The sequence below is a fragment of the Dendrobium catenatum genome, unplaced genomic scaffold (assembly GCF_001605985.2).
Source record: "Dendrobium catenatum unplaced genomic scaffold, ASM160598v2 fragScaff_scaffold_1664, whole genome shotgun sequence".
Lineage (NCBI taxonomy): Eukaryota > Viridiplantae > Streptophyta > Magnoliopsida > Asparagales > Orchidaceae > Dendrobium > Dendrobium catenatum.
This window is the reverse complement of record NW_021320126.1, coordinates 145,393-170,443: the sequence shown is the minus strand read 5'-3', so window position 1 is coordinate 170,443 and position 25,051 is coordinate 145,393. Positions and strand designations below refer to the sequence as shown.

The window sequence follows — 25,051 nt, the reverse complement described above, 5'->3', positions numbered from 1 at the left end:
TATTCTCTGCAGATATCGAATGAAAAGAAATGTTCGAATTTAGTGCATTTTTGCAAAAGGTCAATAAAATATCAGCAAATATTTAATTATGAATGTGTTTTTATTGTCATTTTGCTATCCTTTTTGCCAAAGTGTCGCAAAAGCGCAACAAATACTCAATTATTTAATAAATATTAACTATTTGCTATCGTTTTACTATACTTTCGCAAAAACACAGCAAAAGGGAAATAAAAACTCAGCAAATCTAGAATGTTCTTTCTATTCGGTATCTGCACAAAATAATTAGTTAGGGAGAGAGAGATGACAGCAGAGAGAGGGGGATGATAGCGGAGAGAGAGAGGGGGAGAGATGACAGTGGAAAGAGAGAATAATAAATATTTATAAATTTATTTAGTATTTTAACAGGTTCAAGATATTTACCTATTATTTTAACTGATTTTTAAATATTTATTTAACTCATTTTTTCTATAAAAAAATTAGATATTTAATAATATTACATAAATTTTATTATTTAAATATAGTTATGCTATCATATATTTAAATATAATATTTATAATATATTTTTTTTAAATACACTGTCCCAAAAATTTGGCATATTTTAGAATATTCCATTTAATTTAGCATACTTGCTCATATTTTAATTTTTTAATAATTGATGCTCCTTCTACTAATTTTAATTATTATCATATTTCTTCATAAAATAAGTCCAAATTAATTAAGTAGTAAGTAAAAAAATTCTAAATAATAATTGAATAATTATTTTAATAACTAATTAGATAATAAATAATATACTTATTAATTAAAATTTGTTTAAATGATGCTTTAATAATTAATTAAATTATGTAATAATTAAATTATATTCTAATTATATTATTTATAATTATAACTTATTGTCAGTAATTAAAAATAATCAATAAATATTATTTAAAATATAAATTAAATTGAATATATAAATAAATTTATTTTTTTATTGAACTAATTGCCTTAAAAATCTGGATTTCATTTTCAAACAATTTAGCAGGATTTAATACTCATCTTCCAAACATTTTTTGTGATTTAACACACTAAGAATATACCGCATTCAAATTTAGAGGATTTACTAAATCCTACTTTTTTGCTAAACATTTTCTTAGATTTGTTTGTTTGAGTGTAACACAAATGTAAGAGATTGCTTTTTTATATTTAGTTGAAAGTAAAATGAATTCAGTGTAAAGTTGTGTCAATAATAATTCATAGCAATGGGTATCAGCCAACAACTATTGGTTACAAAAGTGGCAGCACAGGTTGCACAGCAGGGGTGGGGTGATCAATACCATCAGGGTCGCGAGCTAGTGACGATGGTGAGGCAATGACGATGTGCTAGTAGTCAGCAGTGATGGTTGCCAATAACAAGTAGTGGGCAGCGACCGGTGGCAAGAGGATGACAACTACAAGGTGCAAAATCTCATTGGCATAGTGCATTTGAAATTAGTCCAAACATTAAATTTTAAATATATCAAAATGCAATTAAATGATGAATTTTGAATCATTTTAATTTTTATTTTGCTAGTTAATTCAGTGCAATGATCCCACACATGCCGCATAAATCTAGGACGATAGGCCATTGGTGTGGCACTCCTCCGCGCTTATAGTCTGTGCAAGTTCACGAATTCAAACTTGCAGAACCAAAATAAGAAGATAGAGAGAAGTCGACGTAGCTTTGCTGCAGGGTTAAAACTCCAAACTATGGTTTCTCCTTCGGTTAACTTTCTCCGCGCGGAAACGCATAAATACCTACCATTGCCTCTCCTCTCTCTCTCTTCCTGTCTCTCTCAAATGTATCTTCTCCAATTTGCAATGATGGAGGAAAAGGCGATTGAACCCTATTGGCCTCGTTTCCGATCCAAATCTGTGGTGTTGACGCACGCCGCTGCTGATATGGAATCCGATTCCGGCGATTCTGCCTTTGTGATTAGCTTCGGATCGTATGTTATCTATCAAATGGTCGGTCCTTATCAATGCTCTTTCCTTTCCATGCTTCTTCTGCTTCTTGTTTTGTGAGGATGGTGGCTGTTCTTCTTTTGGTTATCTTTTGCTTGTTCTTTTCCTGATTATGATCAGGTTTGAAATTGTGCGTTTGAATCCAATTAGTGTAGTCGAGTTGTTTGCTTTCTTTTTAGGGTTTATTTCAAGGTTTGAATGATTTGGATCTTGAGGTATGATATCCTAGTTTTCTTTGGATGGTTCTTATTTTTTATGGTTTATTGTTTTGTTTTCTAGGGTTTTTGAATTTGGTTCTCTGCGTGCTGGAAGGGCAGTTTCTGTTGCGTTTTTGGTAATCGTTGAAGTTTTTCTTGGCTATTCTTTTGCCTAAATAGACTTCTTTTTCTTTTGGATCTTTTTCTTTCTCAAGGTTTCCAATGTCTTGATCCAAGTTTATTCTATATAAGTGGAAATTCACGGTGGGAAATCTCATGCTAAAGAAATAAATTACTTCTGTATAACAACCTAGATGGAGCACTATATTTATGTCATTCATTCTGCAAGGTCTTTGTTTTTGGAGAGCTCATTACCTGGTGAAGGATACGTTGTGATTTTCTATTCATCTGGAATTCTTTGGAAACGTTTTTATGATTTTTGGATCCAGGCTATAGTCAGCTCCTCTATTTGTATGCCTCTCTTTTTTTTGTCATACCGAAGCTTCTTTCAAGGAGGAAACTTCATTCTGTTTCCTTAATCAAATACACACAATGCTTCCCATGGAAGAAAACATTGAATTGTTTATAAGCGGAAGCCTAAAAATATGGATGCTAGAATGATGGTGAAAGCACAAAGCACATCAAATACAACTAATTTACTGATCAAAAACCAAAATAGTGGCAAACAAATGATTATAAAAGCTTTACTTGTAAGAGCGTATCTCTTAAACAGTTATAACTTTAAACAGGAAGGAGATGTAGTTTATGCATCCTAATTTTAGAAAATTAAGGAAATTTTTAACCTGAAGTATTTTTATATTTATTAGTCTACGCCATAATTTTCTGATAAGGATTTCTAAGAGTTTTAATGGCTTAAAAGACGACACATTAAGTTGATATTTTGAATGTTGTTTTAATATGTTTAATGCAAGCTATGCTTTGGAGATTATAATATCTATTTGATATTGTGGAGGACTAAAAGTTTGATATATTTTTATCTTATTGCATTTAGTTTCAGCATCCTCATGAGAAGAATTAAAAATTTTCCAATCATGTTTGTGCTGAAACTTTTAGGTATTATTTGTTTGTTTACGCTATTTGCATTGCTTCTGAGATGGTTTTGTAAGCGTTATCTTGATAAAATCCTAGTCTATCCTATCCTACTATATTGTAATTATTCTTCTTTGTTTTACTTGTCTGTGCGTATTATTTATCCCAATTAATATAAATTTTCTTTATTTTTTATGGAGAGTTTCAGTAATGTCATACTTCTATCTTTAGTTCACCATGTTCAGTATGTTTGGAATTTTATTTTATTTTATTTTTGCAATATTCCCTTAAAATTTCTATCTATAAACAAGCGAACTCATTGAGAAAGTTTCTTTGTAAGATTTAGTTTTATTTTCTCTGACTAAGGTTTTTGGAAAACAAATTTAGCAACTTGATGTTTTCACCTTCCTTCTTATTGGCATGAGCTTTTTTGTTTGGTTTCTTAAAAACCGTGTAGTTAAAGTAGTTTCAAGAGTCATACTTTCTAACTTGACCAACACTGATGCAGCTTTTCTATCCTTTTCTATATGATAAACTTGAAAAAGTGGAAAATGAAAATGAAGGAACAATCACATATCCTATTTTTTCTTACAAACTTAGGGTACATTCTATCACATATGTACAGGAAATGTCTCTAGAAATTAGCATGCACTTTTACTCACTATTGTGTAGTCAATAAGCAATTATGCTGATCTAACTCTAGTATGATACCATCAAATCAATGTTGAAGCAGGCTTTGAGTTATTTCAATATTAAACTAGCTCGTGTGACTACAAAAGAAGACAAGTAGCTTCTGGGATGAGCTGATATGGATGTGTTGGATGATTAATGTTCTCACGAGTAAATAGGTTATTGAGGGAGTATTTGGCATGCAACCCGAGCACAATCTAGCATGCCTAGTGTTGCATTGTGTATTGTACTTGTTTGCTGCAACTATATTTGACGATTTGTCTCTGCTCCATAAAGTAACTTTGTTCCTTACTATGCCAAGAATCACAATTCTAATGTGGTGGGATTAGACCCATTCCCCCATCCCCCAAAATTGGCAATTCATGTTGGTATGCTATATTTATTTATTTTTCACGGAAGAACTTTTTTTTAAATTTCAACTAAATGAAGTCATAATAGGTTGGGATTTGTGATTTAGATAAAAGATTGTGTTGGAGCTAAGATGAAAGTTGCCAATTCATAGAATCTTTTAGGAGCATGGGCACACTCAATACTTAAGCAATAAAATATTGGCGATTTGCATCTTATACTGGCATGGAGTGGGTGCTTGAACTCTTAAAAGACAAGCATACATGAAAAAACTAACTTGGAGACTCTATTACTGAAATCATCTATCTTGAAAGCATTAGAGAGGTTAAGCTTAAGCAGAAAATTGTCATCTTCATTTTCAGTCTTATCCCTATTTTTTGGGGTGGGTTTTGGGTTCATTTCATGTTTTGATGTAGTTTTAAAACTGGTAAGGAATCCAATGCACCCACCTCACCTCTTTCAATTTGGCTTGGGACTAATTATGATAGCTTTGAGTTCAAAGGGGCATGTAAAAGAGAATGTTTACCATAGCCATTGCAATCTTGATTTTAGAATGGAATGAAAAAATCCATGTTTCACCAAATCTGCTATTAGATTATCTGTTGGGCGCTCAATGCGCCAACAGTTGACATTAACTGGCGGAGTTTGCAATAAGCTCTTTGGTAGGATCTATGTCCTGATCAAGTTGAAATCTCTAAGATAGTTCCCCCTTCAATAGTCTATGCATCCAAAGGATTAGATATATCACTTTACAGTATTAAGAGGTGTCCTAACTGAAGATGCTTTATATTAAGCTGATATGATTTTCCATTTAACATTGCCATGGATTCATCGTCTACTATTATCCTACCATCAACTTTGAGAGATGTGATAAATTATTGTAGCCCTCTATATTGCTTAAATTATTGTAGAATTTTGAGAAACCAATTGATGATGGCTAAAGAGCAAGAAAATCTGTTAAGATATGTTACTTTAAAATTATAAGAAATAGAAGTGAAATTGGGTGGAAGAAAAGTGAAACTCTATTGTGTTTATTTGGCCAAGCTCTATTTATAGATTTTTTCAATGGGTAAAAACCAAGAAGAAATAAACCACAACTACGAGTAAAAAAAAAAAGAAAATACTACAACCAAAATTACATTAAAAAACTACGAAATCAACATGGGCTGTAAGCTCCAAGTTAACAATATTTGGCTTGTGCATTGTCATGTCATCAATCTGAGGGCCAAGGAGGCACTCCATTAGTGATGCAGCTTCCATACCATCTTTGGCTATTACCGGCTATAATTGCTAATTGAAATTAGCCTTTAGCTGGTTTGCTATTAATGAACCCCACAAATATCGCCAATATGAATTATTTCTTTCCTAATTTTTTAAAAAATGACATCATTTTAACATGCCACCTCATGTTAGTTGTACACATCTAACAAGCCTTAATTACTTAATTTTTTAAATAGAAGTCTTGTCAATCTTTTATTCAAGATGTTGACAATCTTATAGGGGGAATATATAAAGCACATGGATCTCCATTTTTTTTCTTAATGAAGTGTTGATTTATCTCCATAAGTTTAGTCTAATTATGATGAACAAGATAATGTGTTATGTTGATGGATCTATTAGCTCTAATTTTATAGTGAGACTAATTTGCATTTCATTTGGATGGTGATACGATTGGAGGGGGCGGCCAGCCCAGCTATTCAGTCTAGCATGGACCGAACCGGCCATTAGGCTAGGCAGAATCTGGCTCAAAAATAGGGAAAATTCAGCCCCCTTGCCCAGTAAAACCATGATTCATTATGTTAGGAGGAATAATGAGAGAATTAATTAGGGAAAGATATTCAATTTGAATTTAAATAAAAGAGGAAATATTATTTAGGGATGTTTCATAAAATATGTTTAATTGTTTATGAATGTTTCCTAAATCATGCTTAATTGTTTAGGAAGATTTCATAAATCATATTGAATTGTTTAGGAAAGTTCTATTTATGATTTTGTGTTATAGGGCTATTTAAGGGGGAGTTGTCTAGGGTTAGGGTCGGCTATTGATGAGTTTTGTGTTTTACTATAGTTTTTTTTTTTTTTTTTGAGGGCTGCCTAGAGTCGTCTAGGTTGATTGAGAGAGCCGATCCACCTCTTGAATTGTAGAGCAATTTTATCTTTCATTATTTGTTGAAAAGATAATAAAAAAATCAGTCTACTTAGGTTTCGTTTGGGACGGCTTTCTTCCTACTTTTTAAAGCAACTTTTTAGTACAAAAATTTATTTAACTCAAAAATTTTGTACTAAAAAGTTACTTTATAAAGCAGTAAGAAAGCTATCCCAAACAAGTCTTAGTTTCTTTACTGTTTTTACTTCCAAGACACATTAGATTGAAACCTTGGGTCTTTGAATAACTTTCTATGTTTCATTTTTTTCAAGAGTTTTTCTCTCTTTTTTAACTACCTATCTTCATTTTGGATTATTACGGACATCTTCTATCTTCCTTGGAATTTCAATTTCTGTAAGGTTGGAGACTATCAAGGATTGATATTTATGTGAGGATCTTGAGTACTATCACAAGAAATAGAAGTTTGAAAATTTGTTGAGTCTGATCAAGATTCATGATAAGTTTTGGGAGGTAGAACTTCACTTCTCTGTAGACTCTTCCTTTGAGAATAAACATGTTGTTCAGTGGGATGTTGCAGGGCCAGTTGAAGAGGAGTTTTGATAACCTACATATTTTTGTGTCTAGGAAAGTTGGTGGTATTAGTGGGTTGGAGATTTAAGAGGAATTAATATCAAAACTTTCTTTTCCTTCTATCTTTATTTAAATTTTTTTTTTTTTAAGAATGATTTATTTTCAAAGAATGTGACATCCATATATATAAATACTATTCTTTGAATAGGAGAATAATATGTATACCACTTTTGATTTTCCTCATACCCTAGAAAGATACACTTGAAGTTTTTGGGATCAATTTTTTTATTAGATTTATGATTATGATTGTGGATAAATCTAGTACACTCAAATAGTTTAAGTGAAATATTATAAATTATACTAATATTAGGAAAACACAAAGTACATTGATTTGAGTTTTAAACTAAAGTATATTTGTAGGCAACCGATTTATAAGATAGTAGGCAATGAGGATGGCGTCACCCCAATAACATTTAGGATTATTAGTAATAAATATAATGTCTCTAGCCACCTCTAAGAAATATCTTCTTCTTCTTTTTAGGTATACCATTTTATCGAAGTGTGTTGGGGCAATAATTTGGATTGATAATATCATTTTGATTTCGATCAAAATGTGGTAAAATATTTTGTTCCTCTATAGGAATAGATTATTTGAATTTTAGCAGAGCATTGGATTTTAACCATATTTTGAAAATTTTTTAAACTTGATTTTAAGTAAAATTTATCTTTTGACAACGAACACACAATAATGTGATCATCAATAAAAGTGATGACTATTGTTTGGAGTGGCTTTATATAGCTTAAATTTAACAAGTTTTGATATATGGATGGATCCATATAGCACTATTATAAGTAAAAAAGGATTGGTGGCTTTATATAGCTAAGATTTGAAGGCAACTCTTTAAAGTTTGGCAGGTTGATAGATTTCATATTGAAAATAATTTTATAGCCAAACAAAGAAGGAAATAGGTTCTTAAGGTAAGGAAAACTATGATGACCTAACCTATAATGTGATAACATAACTAGATCTCCTTTTTCGAGAGTAGAAAGTCTTTGTTGATAGTAAGGGCATGATTACTCTCCTTGGAAACTTCATTAAAGTCGTAGAGCGCTCTGACCTTGCTAGTTCTGTTAATCTGCTTTATGGATACGTGGTCCCAAAATTAAGATTTTGATAAGAATGTGATTTTACATATGTAATCATTTGCTATTTTGCTAATAGATAAGAGGTTGAAAGAGATACTTGGAATATCTTAGACAAAATTTAAATAGCTTAATTCTAGTGTTTTCTATCCCAGCAATAGGGGATAGAGATCTATTAGCAATTGACTTTGAGATTTCCAAGTGAGGGAGTATAAGAGAAGAATAGGTGAGCATAACCCATCATATGTTCTAAACTTCTAATGCTTCTTAGTCAATGATTTAGGGTTCCTAGCCTTCCATAGTATTGTTAAGAGCAAGAGAAAAATTATATTTCTAGGCTAGAAGGGTGGAGTTGGCAGCTTTTTAAAGTGCGAGTAATTTGTATAAAAAGATCCCATTATTCTGTGTTTAAGGAAATGTTGCCATGGTTTTCAGTACTTTTCATCTTTAGTCTATTACTTTTAGTTTGATAAACACTAGTGTCTTGTAATGATTTATAGGATTGTTCTGATTTGTTAATTTGCTGTAAAATTTCTAACAATTTTCTCATGTTCTATTAGTGTTTTTATAAATATTAGAGCAAAGGTTTCCTCTCCTTCTATGCCTTAAATTATTTCTCTTGGATTTTGCTCCAAACTTCTGATGACAAGGTCGTATTTTTTAGTTATGAGAGAGTTTTGGAACTTCCAAGTATTATTCTTTATCTATTTTCTTCTCTTATGACTTTAGCATATGCTTCTTCAAATCTGGGTTGTAAAGAAATCCCTAGGATTCTTCCATGCATCTCGTCTAGATATTTATTGAGATCTGCAAGTAAATCATAAGTTCTTATTTCATCCACAAGTTTGATGTATATATCTGCGCACTCCCTACACCAATCATTTTGCTTGAAGATATCTAGTTCTTTCTAAATTTTTATGACATTGGTGAAGTATTATATGATACTCATACTTCCTTGCTTGAGGCCATGAGCATAATCCCATAATTCACACAATTGAAAGGAATTTTTTAGATTTTTGTAAGCCATATTAACTGTCTCTCAGATTGTTTATGTGGTGTTGTAGATCAATTACAATTATCCAATGTGTTCTTCCATGGAATTAGTAAGCCAAGACATTACTTAGGCATTGTTAGTATCCCGTGATGGAAAGGAAAGTTTAGCCTTTTCAGGTTAGGCATTCAATCTTCTCTCTTTCTGGGATCACCATCTGAACGGAGCGAGTCCATTGGAAGAAGTTCTTATTTAAGTTGTAGAAAATAATTTGAGTGGTGAGTGCTCCTCAAATTTTGTCAATAGGAATTATTTCTTTTCTTATCCAAAAAGCAACGACTGCATCCTTAATAAAGTATTATTGAATGTTTTTAGGGCTTGGATTAGAGGTGTAGTTAGGGTTTAGGCTATGTGTAGTAAGGAAGTGGAGGATAGGGTTGATTGAAAGGCTTACTAGGGATTTGTGGAATTTGGGGAGGGAGGGAGGCGCACAACTGTAGAGTTCAGGTTTTTAATTGTGAAGGGAATTCAAGATCTTAAACCTTACGTTTTTTGTGTTATGTGGAGTAAGATGAGAGAGGTTGTTATGTTTAGTGAAAAAGGCCTAGGCCCAGACAGGGAAGGAGGAAATAAAGTAACATAAAAGATAACTCAAGAAAACTCATCAAAGAAGTCTCCAAGTAGAAACTACCTAGCTGTCACCACAATTGCATGTAAGCAACCAAGCAAGAAAATAATTTATTCATCAATTCATAACATTATAGATGGACCAGAAAAAAGTGAGTCACTTTTTCTTTTTCACATACACCAGTTGTCCATGTACCAGTAGAAGATTCGGCAGCCTTGCTACATTCCAAGAAACATAGGAGGATTATATGTGGGAGTGGTAAGCAGAGGCAGCTAAGGTTAGTAGAAAGGGTGTAGGCTAGAGATTGGAGGAGGAAATAAAGTAAATTCCAAAGATAACTCTAGAGAACTAATGAAAAATATTTCCAAAATGAAGCCACCAAATCATCACCACAATTCCATTAAAGCAACCAAGCAAGAAAATGATTCATTTATTGATTTTCCAAAGTTATAGGAGATTATAACAGACAAAATACAAAGCAATCCTTCTTGAAATTGTCAGTTAAGCTAAATAAGAAAAAGCTGTTCCAATTGATTGCAATCTTCATGCTTACTCTTTTGAGTGACGGGCCAAGTTAATTTGGAAGGTGAGTGGTCTTGGTTTTGAACACATGTTGCTTATAGAAGGGTACAGTGCACTTGGATTTTGCCACATGTTGGAATTTGATTTAGGAGGCGCTAGCCATATTTGATCTAAATCTTTTTCTTTGAATTTTGTGCATGTTGATAATGATGATATTTGATATAGTCACTGGTCCATATAAATGAAATTGTTTTGCTTTACATAATGCCATGTTGAGAAGTTAAATTATCTACGTTCTTGGATTGATATATTTATTATTGTCCAACTTATTGGCGCCCTTTCTCTCTTAAGGGATATTTCTAGCATCAATTGTTTTGATGACAAGGGAGGAAAGAGATTGCATGGCATGACCATTGATAGCCTAAGCAAACTACATAGTGACTTGTGGTGGTATACTACAAAATGTCAAAAAGGTCCAATATAGTGCACCTACTATTTATGGAAGGTTATTTTAGTCCCAAACTATTTAATGCATCCAATTTAATCCTTCTACTCAAAACTTTCAAAATAGTCCACTAACTCCTCAAATATGATCTAAAATAATCCAACAAAGAGACTTTTTTGGATCATATTTGATGAGTTAGGGATTAAATTGAGCACATTAGATACCTATGATTAAAATTGCCCAATAAAAATGGTCTAGGCATGATTTTGACCTTTTTTTCTTCTATGTGCGTGTGCACTCTTAATATTGTGCAACCTTATATTATTGAGAGAGGCTTGTTCCTATAATTTTTTTAGAGGATATATAGAAATACCAAATATATTACTAATTGAAAGTAGAGCACAATGTCAATTACATATATGAGTGTGTGCGTGCACGCTTTCAATTTTGTGCACCTATCTAATTTTGAGAGAGACTTTTTCCTATGCATGTGCATGTACTCGCGAGTGCTCTCAATTTTATCCTAGAACTTTTTTTATAGGATAGATTATCCCAAATATATTACTAATTAAAAGTAGAGCACATTGTCAATTATAGATAAGTAGACTCATGCCTCTTTATAGATAAGCAGGGTACAAGACCAGCTACCAATAGATTCATAGAGAATTGGGGAATTTTTAGTTTAAAAAGTTCGCATGCCATAATTGAACTTGTACGTCTATTTTAGAAATGAGGATCATGTTGCTTGTGCTATAGCTCTTTAGTGTTGCTTCTATACCTTGCACGAACAAAATAGAGAAAATAGCAATTATCTTTTGAAGGCAACAAGCGTTTTGTTCATGGTCATTTCTCATAGTCTATATTTGGGAAATGCATTATTCTTTTTAAAGATTGAAAATACATATCACACACACTATTGGCTCTATCTTGTACATCAATACTTTATTTTGAAAAGCCTTTGAAAATGTTCTGGGCTTCATTCACTATCATTAATGCCTGCTGTCATTCTTTTTTGTTTTTCATTTTCTTATATCTCTTTGAGCATCGATTAATCTCAATTATCTGAAACTGGACAAAACTATTGTGAATTTCTATCTACATATTCCATCGGAGGCCTCCCCCCTCTTGCCTAGTGAGCAAAAAAGAATTTGTCTATGCATTCCCAAACTCCATTTTCTTAACCCGGATGTCTAGTATTTGGTTTAATATTACATAAGGCTGAGTGTAAGAAAATTTGGTTGTGCTATTTCGCCGTTTCTGAATTTCTTTGCTGATCATCATTATCCTTGAATTATCCCAATTATTTTCTTTCCAATTATTAATAGTAGTTTGATGATATGTGCAACCTTTTGCATTTTTTAATTTGTCTTGGAAATTCTTAGGTATTATATGCGCAGCGGTGTATGGATGAGAATGATATGCCAACAATTTTCAACAATATGTTTTTTTCACGCTAAATTAAGCTCAGAAGGCTCATAGTTGGGAGAATGTGTTGGCTACAACTTTGTCATGTCTACACTTGAAATCTTCCTAACGAAGCACATACTGGTAAATTGATCTCTCTTATTTATTTATTGCTTATTAGTTTGTGTTGCTCAACTTGTATAAGTATTCATCCTATATTTTAGTGTTAGGTATTGCGTAAAGTTGGCTTCAATTTAGATATTGCACTTTCTTATGAAGGCTGTTATAGGCTTCTTTAATAATCACGGGCATCCATCTTTGCCTCTCATGTTATATCTTTCGACATATCCACAACAACTATTATTATTAGTACATCTTTTGTTTTAAATTTAGATGCCACTTCTCAGAGGAAAATAATGATCTTTTTTCATTCCTTCGCCTGTCTTCTCTTGCCCCAACCATTGTTGTTGACAGTTCCCTTTCTCCCATATCTAGAAAGAGTGTACATTCTTCAAAATATACCCCTTTCAGAAGTTTTGTTTCCCCTAGTTTCTACTTATTTTATAGTTTATTTACTGTAGTGCCAAAACTCACAATTGTTCAATAACCTTTTATCCCTCATTGCTTCTCTCAAGCTCAATATCTCGGCTCAAGGAAGATGATTAGTGTTAATATTGAAGTCAGTGACATCTACTACTTTACTACTAATTCTCCTTTTATTTTTTTCTATTATCATTAGTCTATGGTTGGCACTATCAGCTGAATCATTCTCCTACTAATAGACTTTGAGATTATATTTATTATCTCATCATTGCTGTCATTTGAATGTCCTTTTGATTTGTTACATCATCTTGTTTCTTTTCTTACCTATCCTATTAGCCGTTTTGAACTAACGCACTTAAACATTTGGTGCACCTAGTCAGGTTCTTACTCACTTTAGATTCATATATATTGTTAAATTTATTGATGATTATTCAAGGTTTGGATTTAATTAATCAATGTCGGTATAAAGTCCTCTATGTATTTCTTTTTTTTTTTTCAAGTTCAATTCTCTTCATTAATCAAAATCTTATGCATTGATAATACATGGAAGTTTATTCTATCCCCATTTTAAATATTTTGTTTTAATTATAGTATTATTTATCAAATTACTTGTTCATTTATCCTTTGGAAGCTCCTCTTCTTATGGCTACCCTACTACAATGTTTATTCTCGATGGCCTTGATATCTTGCCAATTGCCCTACGAAAAGGTTAAAGATAGCATATTGCTTATATTGTTCCATTCCCAGGACATACTAAGGTGAGTGTTCTCAATCATCATATATGAGATTTGGTTACTCCTGTCTTTGGGGTTAAATTAATTACATTTCATTGGGTCTTCACCATCAAATATCATTCTGATGGTTTTATCAATCAATACAAAGCTCTATTAGTCGCCAAATGATTCACTTAGGTTTATGACATCAACCATTTTGATTCTCCTCTTCAGTGCAATTAATCTTGATTCATGTTGCCGACCCCACCTGATGTGATAAATGTTTGATGTTGTTGTTGTAGTATTGCCATTAACCATGATGGAATCTGTTACAAATGTTTTTGAGTAATGCCTTCCTTTATAGCGATTTTCATGAGGTTGCTTACATTGAGCAACCTCTTAATATGTTTTTCCAAGAGAGAATTATGTATGTTACTCGGGAAGGCTATTAATGCCTTAATTTGGCAATTTTTATGAAGTCATTAGTGATATTGGCCTCCATGTAAGCTGAACTTTGGCCAGCATGTTTTGAAGTATTAACCAAAATTGTTTTTTTTTTTAATGCGCAAGTACTGCTGCATATCATACAAGAAAAAGCTCTTTGCACATTTTGATGATTTTCCAATCTTGCTTTATACAGTCCATAAATCAAAATCTATGGCGCATTGCGAGAGAATAAAGTTCCCAGAAAAGCTATGGCTGAAGTTACCGTTAGTCAGCCCCCATTCATGTTCTCTACTTACAATGGGCTCACTTTTTGCTGCATCAAAAACAAAATATAGCCGATAGTTTTGTAAACTTTTCACTGAGATTTTACCATTTCTTCATAGATGCTTCCATTAGATTTGGCACTCTTGAGTGTCTTTACTCTCTTTTCCAAGTTTTGGTGAAGCCATGTAGCACTTTATACAAATGAACTTCTCTGGTACTTTATCCTGATCATTAACACCTGCACATCTCGTATGTTGCCAAACTCCACAGCCATCACACGCCATCATTCTTTCTCCATCATCGTCCTTCGCACCACACAGGCAATCAACCTCCCAACTTTCAATTCCTCTTTCCATCCTGAAACGACTGAGCTTTCCATGTCCTGCCAGACACCTTCCCCTGATCAGAACTACGCCTTTAGTGTTTGTTGGTTGCTTGATTTTAGAATCAGAAACTGTGTTATATCCTACCACCTGTTCAGGTTGGAATCTTTGAAAAACAATATAAGTTTCCCTGAATGCTTTCGCAACCTGCAACTTGAGGTCGGCAATGGCGGCATTGGCTGGCAAGACCACAAGTTCAGGTGGTGGAGATGTGTATTCCGCCGGCTCATCGTATAGCTCAACATTACACCAAATATGTGATTCAGATGGGTTCGACGATGGCGCAAAAAAGGTGAGATGTTCATCAAAGTGTTTGACAAAATGCTTGCAGTCCAAAATTTTTCTAGCTGAACTGAGAATAGATTCCCTTGTTTCTTTAGGCTTAAACTGAAGCATAGTTGCTGGATCAAGCATTCCATCATATAGAGATTTCAAATGCCGAGTGAAATGATCAGATGACAACTTGATCACTCGCCTTTGGACATCACTAACCAATTGATCATAAGATTCAAGCCTGCAAAGGTACCACAGAAAACTCAATTTAGAGAGAGGATATAGAAGAAATTGAATGCGAGATTTACATACTATTCTATTTACATATTTAACACCTAAAACTTTAATATTACATATATATCATTCATAGTTCATTTTTAAATCAAATATGTGTGGCATATTTGATATTAAAATAGTATAGGGTGGTATGTATGTAATATTAAAATTTTGGGTGTTAGATATGTAAATAGGATATTATAAAGGAGAAATTATTGTGTGCGGAATCCGAATGCATTCAGATTCCAATCACTGCTTGCCACATTAGCGGATGCACTCCAATGCCCAGTGCATCCAGTGACGTGGCGCATGGTGATTGGAATCTGAATGCATTCGGATTCCACACATAATAATTTCTCGTTATAAAGTGGTATGTATGTAAATTTCCCTAAAAAAAGGGAAAAATAGAACCTGAATTCAATGGCATTCGTCTCCTCATTGAACCGGGACTGAACTACTAATTGGTCATCTGTGATTTTGCCATTGAGTCCTTTGAGACAGTAATCAAGCAGTTCTGGGGATCCAGCCGAACCACTTGTCGCGCCCTTAAGGGCTCGCCAAGTAACCCAATGAGATCTGCCCACAGCCCTAAGAACCTTCACCATGACCTCCTCCATTCTTTCCATCTCTTGCTTGCTCGATGAGCTCAAAGCCCCTGCTGAAATAACCTGTGGAAATTTCTTTCTTGGAGAAGAGAGATGACATAAATGGTCATGAGAGTCTTGAAGAAGGTGATTGACGTAGGAGAAAAGATCCCTTAAAGTTAGTAACTGTTTGTCAGAAAGGGAGCAATATAATGCAACTGCGTTCTGTAACGTAGTGCGTTGCGTTCTGGAGTGGGAGGAGAAGAGGGATAAGGGTACGTTAGCGAGAGTATCCACAGCTTCTTGGTATGCTTTTGCAGTAACTCCAAAGCTACCTGCGCCAAATTTGTAGCCCCAATTTCCATACCATGGTTGGCCACAAGTTACTGCGTTGAGCAGGCGGTACTCCATTCCATGTTTCTTTGATATGTCCATAACTGTAACTTTCCTGCATTTTTTTATTTGACAAATTGATGCATCAATATATAGTAAAAATGAAGTAAACGAATTACTCTTATCATACGACCTGAGCCCACTGCACTTTCATTTACCACCACAAATATAAAAAATAAAATGAACTTTAGAAAATCATGGTTTTATATTCATATATTTTGAATGAAAAAAAAAAAATCATATTCTTAGGAATTCTGTTAATTCGTCAAGTTAAAATTATATTAATTTCTAATTAAATTCAATCAAATGTTATAATTTAAAAAATTCAATCTTTTTTCAAACATAATTTCTACTTTCATGAAACCAATTGAATGTTAAAGTAAAAATTATATATAATTTCTACTATTAGAAGTATTTTAAATGTTCTCAAGATATATTAAAGGAAATTGTGTGAGAGGTGAAATTATTTTGTTATCTAGAGGCGAATTAGAACACGTCATGTCACTCTTTTATTGTGTGCCACTGTTTGTCAGGTGACGTAATGATTGGCATCCAGATAGTTGTTAGATGTCCGCATGAAATATGAGAGTGAGAGAGAGATCTCCTCATAAAAGAAAGTAATACTTTTCCTCCCTCTAATTTTACTATTATGTTCTTGAAACATAAAGATTCAAACTCTTCAACATCATTAAAAATGGTAGCACACAATTTCAGAAATGCCTAAAATTACTTGATCAATAAATCAGATGTCTAAATATTTTAATGGTGAATAATTTTCATCGAATGAGAAGCTATTTGCGATTTTTAATCTTTGAAAGAGCATAAAAAAATGAAACACCACAGATATTTATAAAATATTTAATGATTTGATGGATGAAATAGAAAAAAAATCACTTTGAGTTTGAAGTGCTAGGTGTGTTAAATGTATAGCATCTCGAACGGTATCTCTCGATTGGCAAAATTGGCCTAGAGGCACTCAATTACATAGCCCTACGTTGGATACTCATACTCACACCCAACCAACCACGTACTCACCCATACTCAATAGACATGGGTGGGTTACCCATGGCCTCATAAGTGGGTATATATAAGTACTCAACATCAGGGGACAATGATTTACATTGCTAATCACCATATGCATGTAATATATTATAAAAATTTGAAGTATTAAAAAAGGGCAACAAACCTCAAGGCCATTAATCTGTGGCAAGAAACGTGGAAAGTGGGTGGATGTGAGTAGGTCTGGCATTCCGAAAGTCATCATAGGTGGGCTTGGATGGGCAAAGCCCGCCAGCACAGAGCGTGGGTACCCAACTAGGACCCCATATAGGCTTTGCAATCAAAACACCATGAGCTTGCCTTTTGCACCCATAGCAAAAAGATAGCCCTTTAATATAACTCCATTTAAATTAAATGAAGCCCTATGGCATGCTGCCAGGTTTGTCTCATTTTGCCGTCTTGTTTATTTTACTGTCTATGTTTCTGATAACTAAAATCTGAAATATATAATTATAGACTATGAATTATAAATTTTCATTTTTTTTTTATTTTTCTTATAATTACTTTTTAATCTCTTTTTTTTTTTAATATTCAAAATATAAATCATTGAGACTTCGGCTTCATTTGGGATAATTTTTTTTTATTAATTTTTAAAACAACTTACTAAATAAAAATTTTTTGAATTAAATTTTTTTGTACTAAGATACTATTTTAAAAAGTAGTAAGAAAATTGTACCAAACAAAACCTTACACTTAGGCTTTGTTTTGGACAGCTTTTTTCTTGCTTCTAAAAACAACTTTTTAATAAAATTAAAAAATTTGTACTAGGTAATTGCTTTAAGAAATAGTAAAAAACCCGTCTCAAACGAAGCCTTAATTGTGTGCCTAAATTTTAAGAAAAAGAGGAATATCATTGACCAATCTGAGGCTTCATTTGGGACAGCTTTTTCTGTTGCTTCTTAAATCAATTTTTTAGTACAAAATTAAATTTTTATATTAGAAAGCTGCTTTAAGAAGTAACAAGAAAGTCGTCCCATACGAAACCTAAATCTAAATAAGCATGAAATTTAACTATCAATGGCCAGCAGTATAGTTTCAACCAAGAATAGAAGCCAAGCAAAGCCAAAACATGCATGCAATAAACCAACAAGCATGTCAACATTTTCTCAACAGAGACCAAATGCAGAAAACACAATAAAACAAGAAAAAAAAATGCTGTTAATCTTCTTCCATACCTGACTCGAAGCATCTTACATAAGCGGTCCCAGAATCCCATTATATCAGATCCTGTTAAGTATCTTGAACCACCATCTCGACCATTCACTCTCAGCAGATGCCCATAACCATTTGCATGCACTAAACCATGCAGTAAATGTGTAGGATCTTCGAGCTGATTATAAGCCCAATCTTCAGAAATTTCAGCTGTAATATCATGGTTGCATGAATGGCATCTGCAATAATCAAAACAGGAAAAAAAGATTTTATTTTGCTGGTTCAGATCTTCAAATAGAAATGAATTACCATAAAATATTGCACCAAAAGAACAAGAAGTTTAAGCCTAAATGAGCACTTTAGGTAATTATCCACTATTTCATTATGGCTAACATGCCTAGCCATTAACAATAAGCCTAAATTTAAGAAAAGTTTCTCTTCAATTTAGAAACTAATTTTCAATTGATTTGAGGAACAGAGTGAGTAACACCATAGAGTGGCTGGAATACAATCATCAATCTGTAATTGAGCATCAAATGTCAATGCAGAGATGCTATTGAAATGGCAGCAAAATGTTTCTTGTAAAATCAAGGGCCAGGATATAGCATAACAGAAGCTAGAAGAAAGCAGATGTGTTGTCCATGAGCGCTGTGGAAATCGCTTGCAGGTGAACTCGGCGTCTTTCGTTCTCTTGCAGTTTGAAGAGGGCCTGCAGAGATCTGGATGAACCTGTTCATCTAATAAAACATTTTTCAACCTAAAAAGTATCCAATTTGAAGGTTGAAATAGACTCTATAGCATTCCAATGGATATTTTATTCCATTAAATACCTGCAATCAGAGTTTTACAACTGATGATATCACCAAATGATATGAGGAAACTCCATTTTATAGAGATTTCCCATGCTTGTGAGAGGGTGAAAAGTCATCATCACAGAATCATAACAATCAAATAACATACCAAAGCTATCCTTTTGGGTAAAGCAAATACAATGCCAAGAGAAGCAACACCTTTAGAAGCAAATACAATGCCAGATTTGATTTAAGTAGGATTTCATATATCCTCTAAATCCGGGTTTTGGAAATCCTGAGGGGCTTAAATCCTAAAAACTGTTTGATAATATTCATAATAAATTCTCTTAAATCTCATGTGACTATTTGGCTATAGAGTAGGATTTACCCAGCGAACTCTTCACTAGCGCCATGGGTTTCATAAATCCCGCAAAATATAGGATTTTGGAAATCCGGGATTTAGAGTGAATCGGCGGAATTTTTCATCTACAATGGATTTCATTTGCCGTAAGATTTGATTTTGCATTTTAGGCCATTAGGCTGGATTTCGCTTAAATCCGCCTCAAATCCGGCCTAAATTCTGCTATCAAACAGCCCCTTAACATAAGTCCGCCCACAAAAGAAACTGACTGGTAAACCAAAAGCATAAGAAATCTCTGATGCCCCTCACTCCATAAGAAACAGAAGTCTGGACTTAACACAGGAATGACCTCTACCAATAATTTATAACCAAACGTAGCTAAATAAGTTTATATATCCATCATCAAGTTTGCTAGCATTACAACCATGTATGCTGCAAAGCTAATAAGCCATAAAAATAGTCCTGAAACAAGTACTAGATAGCTATGTTACCACTGAATGCTGACAACACAAACGAATATATTGGTGTAGATGAAAAACATAAAAAAATAAGAATGGTAGGATCCGAAGTCTTTAAATGCATTTTCATGGACATTGAAATGAAGGCACAACAAATAAGCAATGTTTCACCACCATATTTTAGCATGAAAATCATGCTAAATAGAAGACAACCAAAGGAAAAAAACATACACCCAAATTTTTCAGAAGCATAAAAAATGAACTTATAAAAGTTTCATCTAGGCTGCAAGCCATAATGAACAAGTTAGAACAAAAATGTAAAATAATGTCCAGTCAAAAGTTCAGGATTGAAAAATAGGATCTCATTGTCAAAATCTATAACAACCATGCACAATACACACTTCATCGTATATACCAGTTGACCATAATCAGATATAAGCTTCATGGGACACAACTCTTTCAATCTCCCATCTCTAAATAAGAAGTGCTTCATCCAATTCTAATTTCCAATAAAAGAGCAATAGGCAGGTGAAAGCATTATAATAATTAAAAAAAACACAATGGCTAAAGAATAAGGGAATACAACGCATCTATGCACAGGAGAAACATAGACCCTTCAAAAGTTGAACAAAATTTCATGATATAAATTGTTTATATGGTTACTGAAAAAATTCACTTTCGTGGAACATGCAAGGGTACAGCCATAGTAAAAATACTCTACTCCCTTACAGAATAATGAATAATGGGGGCCTTAGATCTACAAAAATGAGTATTACTATAAATAAAAGATTAAAAGTGCTTTGATCTTTACAAAATGAAACCATCCATAAGACTTTAACCGTCACACTCATCCAAATTGAAGAATACTCTGCCAGGTCAATCAACATCCAAGCTCTAGTCATAACTAAGACAGAAAACGGCTCTAAAATTCTGTCTGGGTCGTAAATCAGGTCGAACTGCAACCCAGCTATTAATCACCCAATGGAGCACTAAAACGGAGGAACAAGGCATGAAAAGACAACTTCTCACCGTGAATCCAACCTCTGCAATAAAGCTCCACAACACAAGCACTTCTGATGGGAGGAAGACAATGGATTAGCATTATTCCGAATTATGAAGTGATAACGCTTCCTGCATACAGGGTGACAACTCCAACCTGAAATTACGCAAGCAAAATCCACTAAGCATACCAGTCAATAAAGGTAAGCCTAAAATAAGGGGGGAAAAAAAATCAAAGTAACATGTACAAATAGGTATCATCACATATGAAGCAGTTGAGGAAATTGAATTAGCAGATGTTCCATTTGCACTGTCAATATTATCGGTTTGGATTTCAGCTTTTAGAAAATTTAGCAGCACAACAAAGTTTGTATGATCAGAGATGAAAGTGTAACAGAGCAAGTTGTTATGAAATGAAAACTAACTAGAATAATAGAAAAGCAAGCCTAATAAAAAGGCAAGGATAGTCTTTGCCCTTAGAACAGAGAGTGTCCCCTCTGTCGAATTGAAAGATAACTTTTGAGGCATTCTTTTTCATTCCTAATCAAAAGGCAAGGATAGTCTTTGCCCTTAGCATCATTACTGTTAACAATAGCTCTTACTCCTTAACTTAAAACAATAACAAAGGGGTCAGATGCCTTCTTTTAGTTCTCACTATACATTTTCTTAAAATAACTGCTAGTTTTCATAGATTGTCAAATGACAAACATGAACTAAACTCATTTACTAAACAAAGTACAGCTAATATGTCTTGTCACAGCACTTTGAAAAATTCAAAAGGAGCATGAAAAAGGTGGATAATAGAAATACCAGCAAATTAAAAGCAACAACAGCTATGGTCGAGAAGATCGAAATGATAAGTAAAAATTGAAGTTAAAATGGGAAATCATATAGAACGAAGCAGTGGCATATGGAGTAAGATTTTGGAAAACATGTTAGGGTCTTGGGGGTGGATGATGAAGAAACCAATAATGGCAGTCACGATAATGGAGGTTGATAATGATGAAGCCTGAAGGAGCTCAAAGAATGCTATGAGTCATCTGACATGAACACCACAGGTAAGGAAGGTGTAACTGACATTGGCAAAAAACAAGAATTGCTCACGGGCAGATGTAATGAAAAAGAATTTCTATAGTGAAGGAATTAATTCAAATCAGATGAGACAAGTTTGTGTAGGAGAAGAAAGGTGAAGGTGATAGATTGGACTGTGGATGCTGACAGTATTATCACATATAAAGGGAATATGAATGGGACACCTCAGATGAATACTCTGAATAGGAGCACTCAGTTTTGAGACAGACTTCTGGAACTATGAAGAAAGTTATCAACAGACCCAGTTGCTGAAGATTAAGAATCAATGTATCAAACTTGTTTCTTACAAATGAAATTCTGAGAAAAATCAACCTGCTCTTCCTGGAGTAATTTTTTCTGTTAAAACTTCTTACACTGACTAGCGGACAGATTCTACAATACAATCAAAGCTTTCTTTTGTCCCAAGAAAGTGAATTGACATTCAAGATCATATATTTCAACATTATATTCATGCCATTCATAATTTAGAAAACGACATTTAATTTAAAATTAAAGTAATAATTTTTGGCTTTAAGAGGCATATAATCAATGAAAAACAGAAAATCTAAATAGAAAAGTTAGAAGAAAAGTCATGATGATCATCACAAGAAAGAAAAAATTGTCTTTGCGCAGTTCATCTTACTTAGCCAATTAATTATGCCTTTAGAATCCCAATAAAGACGCCTCGAATTCAGTCGTTTGCATGTAGAGATTAAATTCGCACAGAGTAACCCAAAAAAAAAAAGGAAAACTTTAATCTGTTATTTGAGCTTTCCAGCCTGGGACAAGATGAAAAGCCAACAAGCAACCGGAAATAGCCGGTAAGCCTTCTTCAAAAATTCAACATCAAAATTAAGCAGCATCACGGGTTACGAGCCACGTGGAGCGTGCGAGAGAGGACCCAAACAAGTCAACCAGAAGTCATCACGCCACAAATATTATTACGTTCTACATTTTATAATTATTATAATTAAAAAATTCTAAATTGTCGAGAAAAATCGGGAAAGATCGCCGACTCACCCACAACTCGGCACTGATCGCAGTAGACGGATTTGGAACGCGCAACGTCCTCCTCGACAACATCGAGCTCCACCGTAGCCATAGCAGCAGAACTTGCCGGAGACAAGGGCTCCTCGCCGTCTCCAGCGGTGGCGTCACCAAGGCCGAACCCGACCCGCCATGTTAGCAGATGGCCGGCTGGAGGAGGCGGTGACGGAGGCAAGATCGACGGTGGAGGTAAAAGGCGGGCGTGGCGGGAGAGGAACACCTGTACGTTGGACCGGAACGGACCGTCGAGATCGCCGGTAGCAGCATCGGAGGGGAAGGAGAAGAAGTCGTATAGATCCGCCGTGATGCGGCGCTTCGCTCTCTTCACCGGCCGGCCATTGACCACCATTTCTCCAGATCCCGTGAAGGATACAGCCGGATCTCGAGCTTCCAGGGCCAGATCACCCCTTGATCGAACGGAATCAAACGTAGAGCTCGTCTCTATATGGCGATCGCGGCGCGCTTCTTCCTCCGGGAAGCGAGGCGGCGGTCCACAACCCGAGTTGGTTCGAAATTAGGGTTTAGTTAGAGAGAGAGACGGACGGTTCGGGTTGGGAACTAGAGTTAGATAATCGGGTTAGGGTTACCCGAAAAGAAAAAGAGCGGGAGAAGGGTAAAGGGGCCGTCGATCCGTGCCCTAATTTTGGGTCTTTTTTGTTCTTTCTCTTTCTATCTCTAAGGCGGTGGGAATGGCAATTACCGAGCGGGAGTTCCGTGCGTCGTTTTACTTTAATAGAGGAACTCAATTTCTAATTTTCTATGGTGGAGCTTACCATTTTTTTTTTATATAATAATTTTTTTCTCATGTATTTATTCTAATCTTTCTTCTTTTATTATTTATGATGGTTGTAATAAAAAATTCTAAATATTATTCATTTCACAATTTTATCCTTTTTTATGATTTATATGATATTACAATTTTTTATTATATATTTATCCTACGTATCATGTGTTATTAATATATGAGAATGCGGAGATTTAATTTGATCATACCTTATGATGTTTCTCACATATAATATATCATGCATACCATTCTTCATGATTAATATGCTAGGCAAATGACATACGTACGTATGAGATCATGCATGCTTTTTAGTGGCGAGTATGTGATCTTGTAAGATTCATGCATGCTTTTGTTCATATGACATGCAAGATTTCATGTGATACTTTACGATGCATGTAACATATATGGATTATTTTGTGCAATAGGTTACATGACATTAATGTATATGAATGATAGTTTATCTTGTTGTATATGTCATGCACTTATATAACATCTTTAGATGATGTGCATATGGTGCAACTTGTTTTTCTTGTGATGTGATTCTTGCATGTGACATGCAATGCATTATATGATTTTACTTGTTATTTCATATGATTGTCCATGTTACTCTTTATGATGAAAATGATGTGCATAAGAAAGTTTTCCAATGATAATAACATACATATATTTCTTATGTTTGTGATAACATGATTCAAGTGATATATGATTATGCTTTAGCATAATGATGGACATTATATTGACATGATGGTGGATGTCATAATAATGCATGTGATATTGCACATATTTCCACTAGTTTCACAGTAAGTTCATGTGATTCATGAGCCACTCACCATTTATTTGATGATAATGGAATCTTGAGTGGTGTTAGAGAGAGAGAGAGAGAGATTAGAATATTATGTTGGGTTTAATTTAAACATATATATATATATATATATACTTTGTATATATGTTTATTTGAGGAATTATAAGGTGCAACTTGATGTCTTCCTCCTTTTTGAAAACGTTTGGTGAGTCTTCCATCTAAATAATATTTTATATCTTTTATGTCACTATTCTTCTTTGAATAATAATATTCCATCAATTTCATTTTAATGTTGTCATTAGTAGCACATCTTCCATCTCCATAAAATGGAATGTGGGCTACTCACCATATATTGTATGCTCCATGAACCATATCAAGGATATATTTTTATTTTTTTAGTATTATATGTGAGTGGAACAAAAAGGGGTGTGATTCTATTCTATTTGCGCTTTTTTACTACTACAAAGGGTTAGGTGGGCTTAGCTTACTTAAGAAGCTTTCTTAGTTGGTTTTATCTTTTCCTTTTTCCATTTTGTGAAAAGGAAAATTGAAGAAGAATGAAGGGGGATAAAAAGA

General features: G+C 33.9%; 1 protein-coding gene and 1 long non-coding RNA gene across 2 annotated transcripts; one reads left to right on the top strand and one right to left on the bottom strand.

Moving 5' to 3' along the window:
* Positions 1 to 1,645: 1,645 nt before the first annotated feature.
* LOC110091808 lies at positions 1,646 to 14,244 on the top strand. The gene is made up of 3 exons (XR_002302532.2): positions 1,646 to 1,983; positions 12,054 to 12,219; positions 13,972 to 14,244. It is a non-coding gene; the product is annotated as an uncharacterized LOC110091808 (long non-coding RNA).
* Positions 14,132 to 23,689, bottom strand: LOC110091807 (PHD finger protein At1g33420). The gene is made up of 5 exons (XM_020816061.2): positions 22,863 to 23,689; positions 20,802 to 20,928; positions 18,186 to 18,401; positions 15,386 to 16,006; positions 14,132 to 14,939 (listed from the first exon to the last, which is right to left on the bottom strand). Exons 1-5 carry the CDS (start codon positions 23,236 to 23,238, stop codon positions 14,171 to 14,173), a joined length of 2,109 nt encoding a protein of 702 aa, XP_020671720.1. The 5' UTR covers positions 23,239 to 23,689; the 3' UTR covers positions 14,132 to 14,170.
* Between the last annotated feature and the right edge of the window lie 1,362 nt (positions 23,690 to 25,051).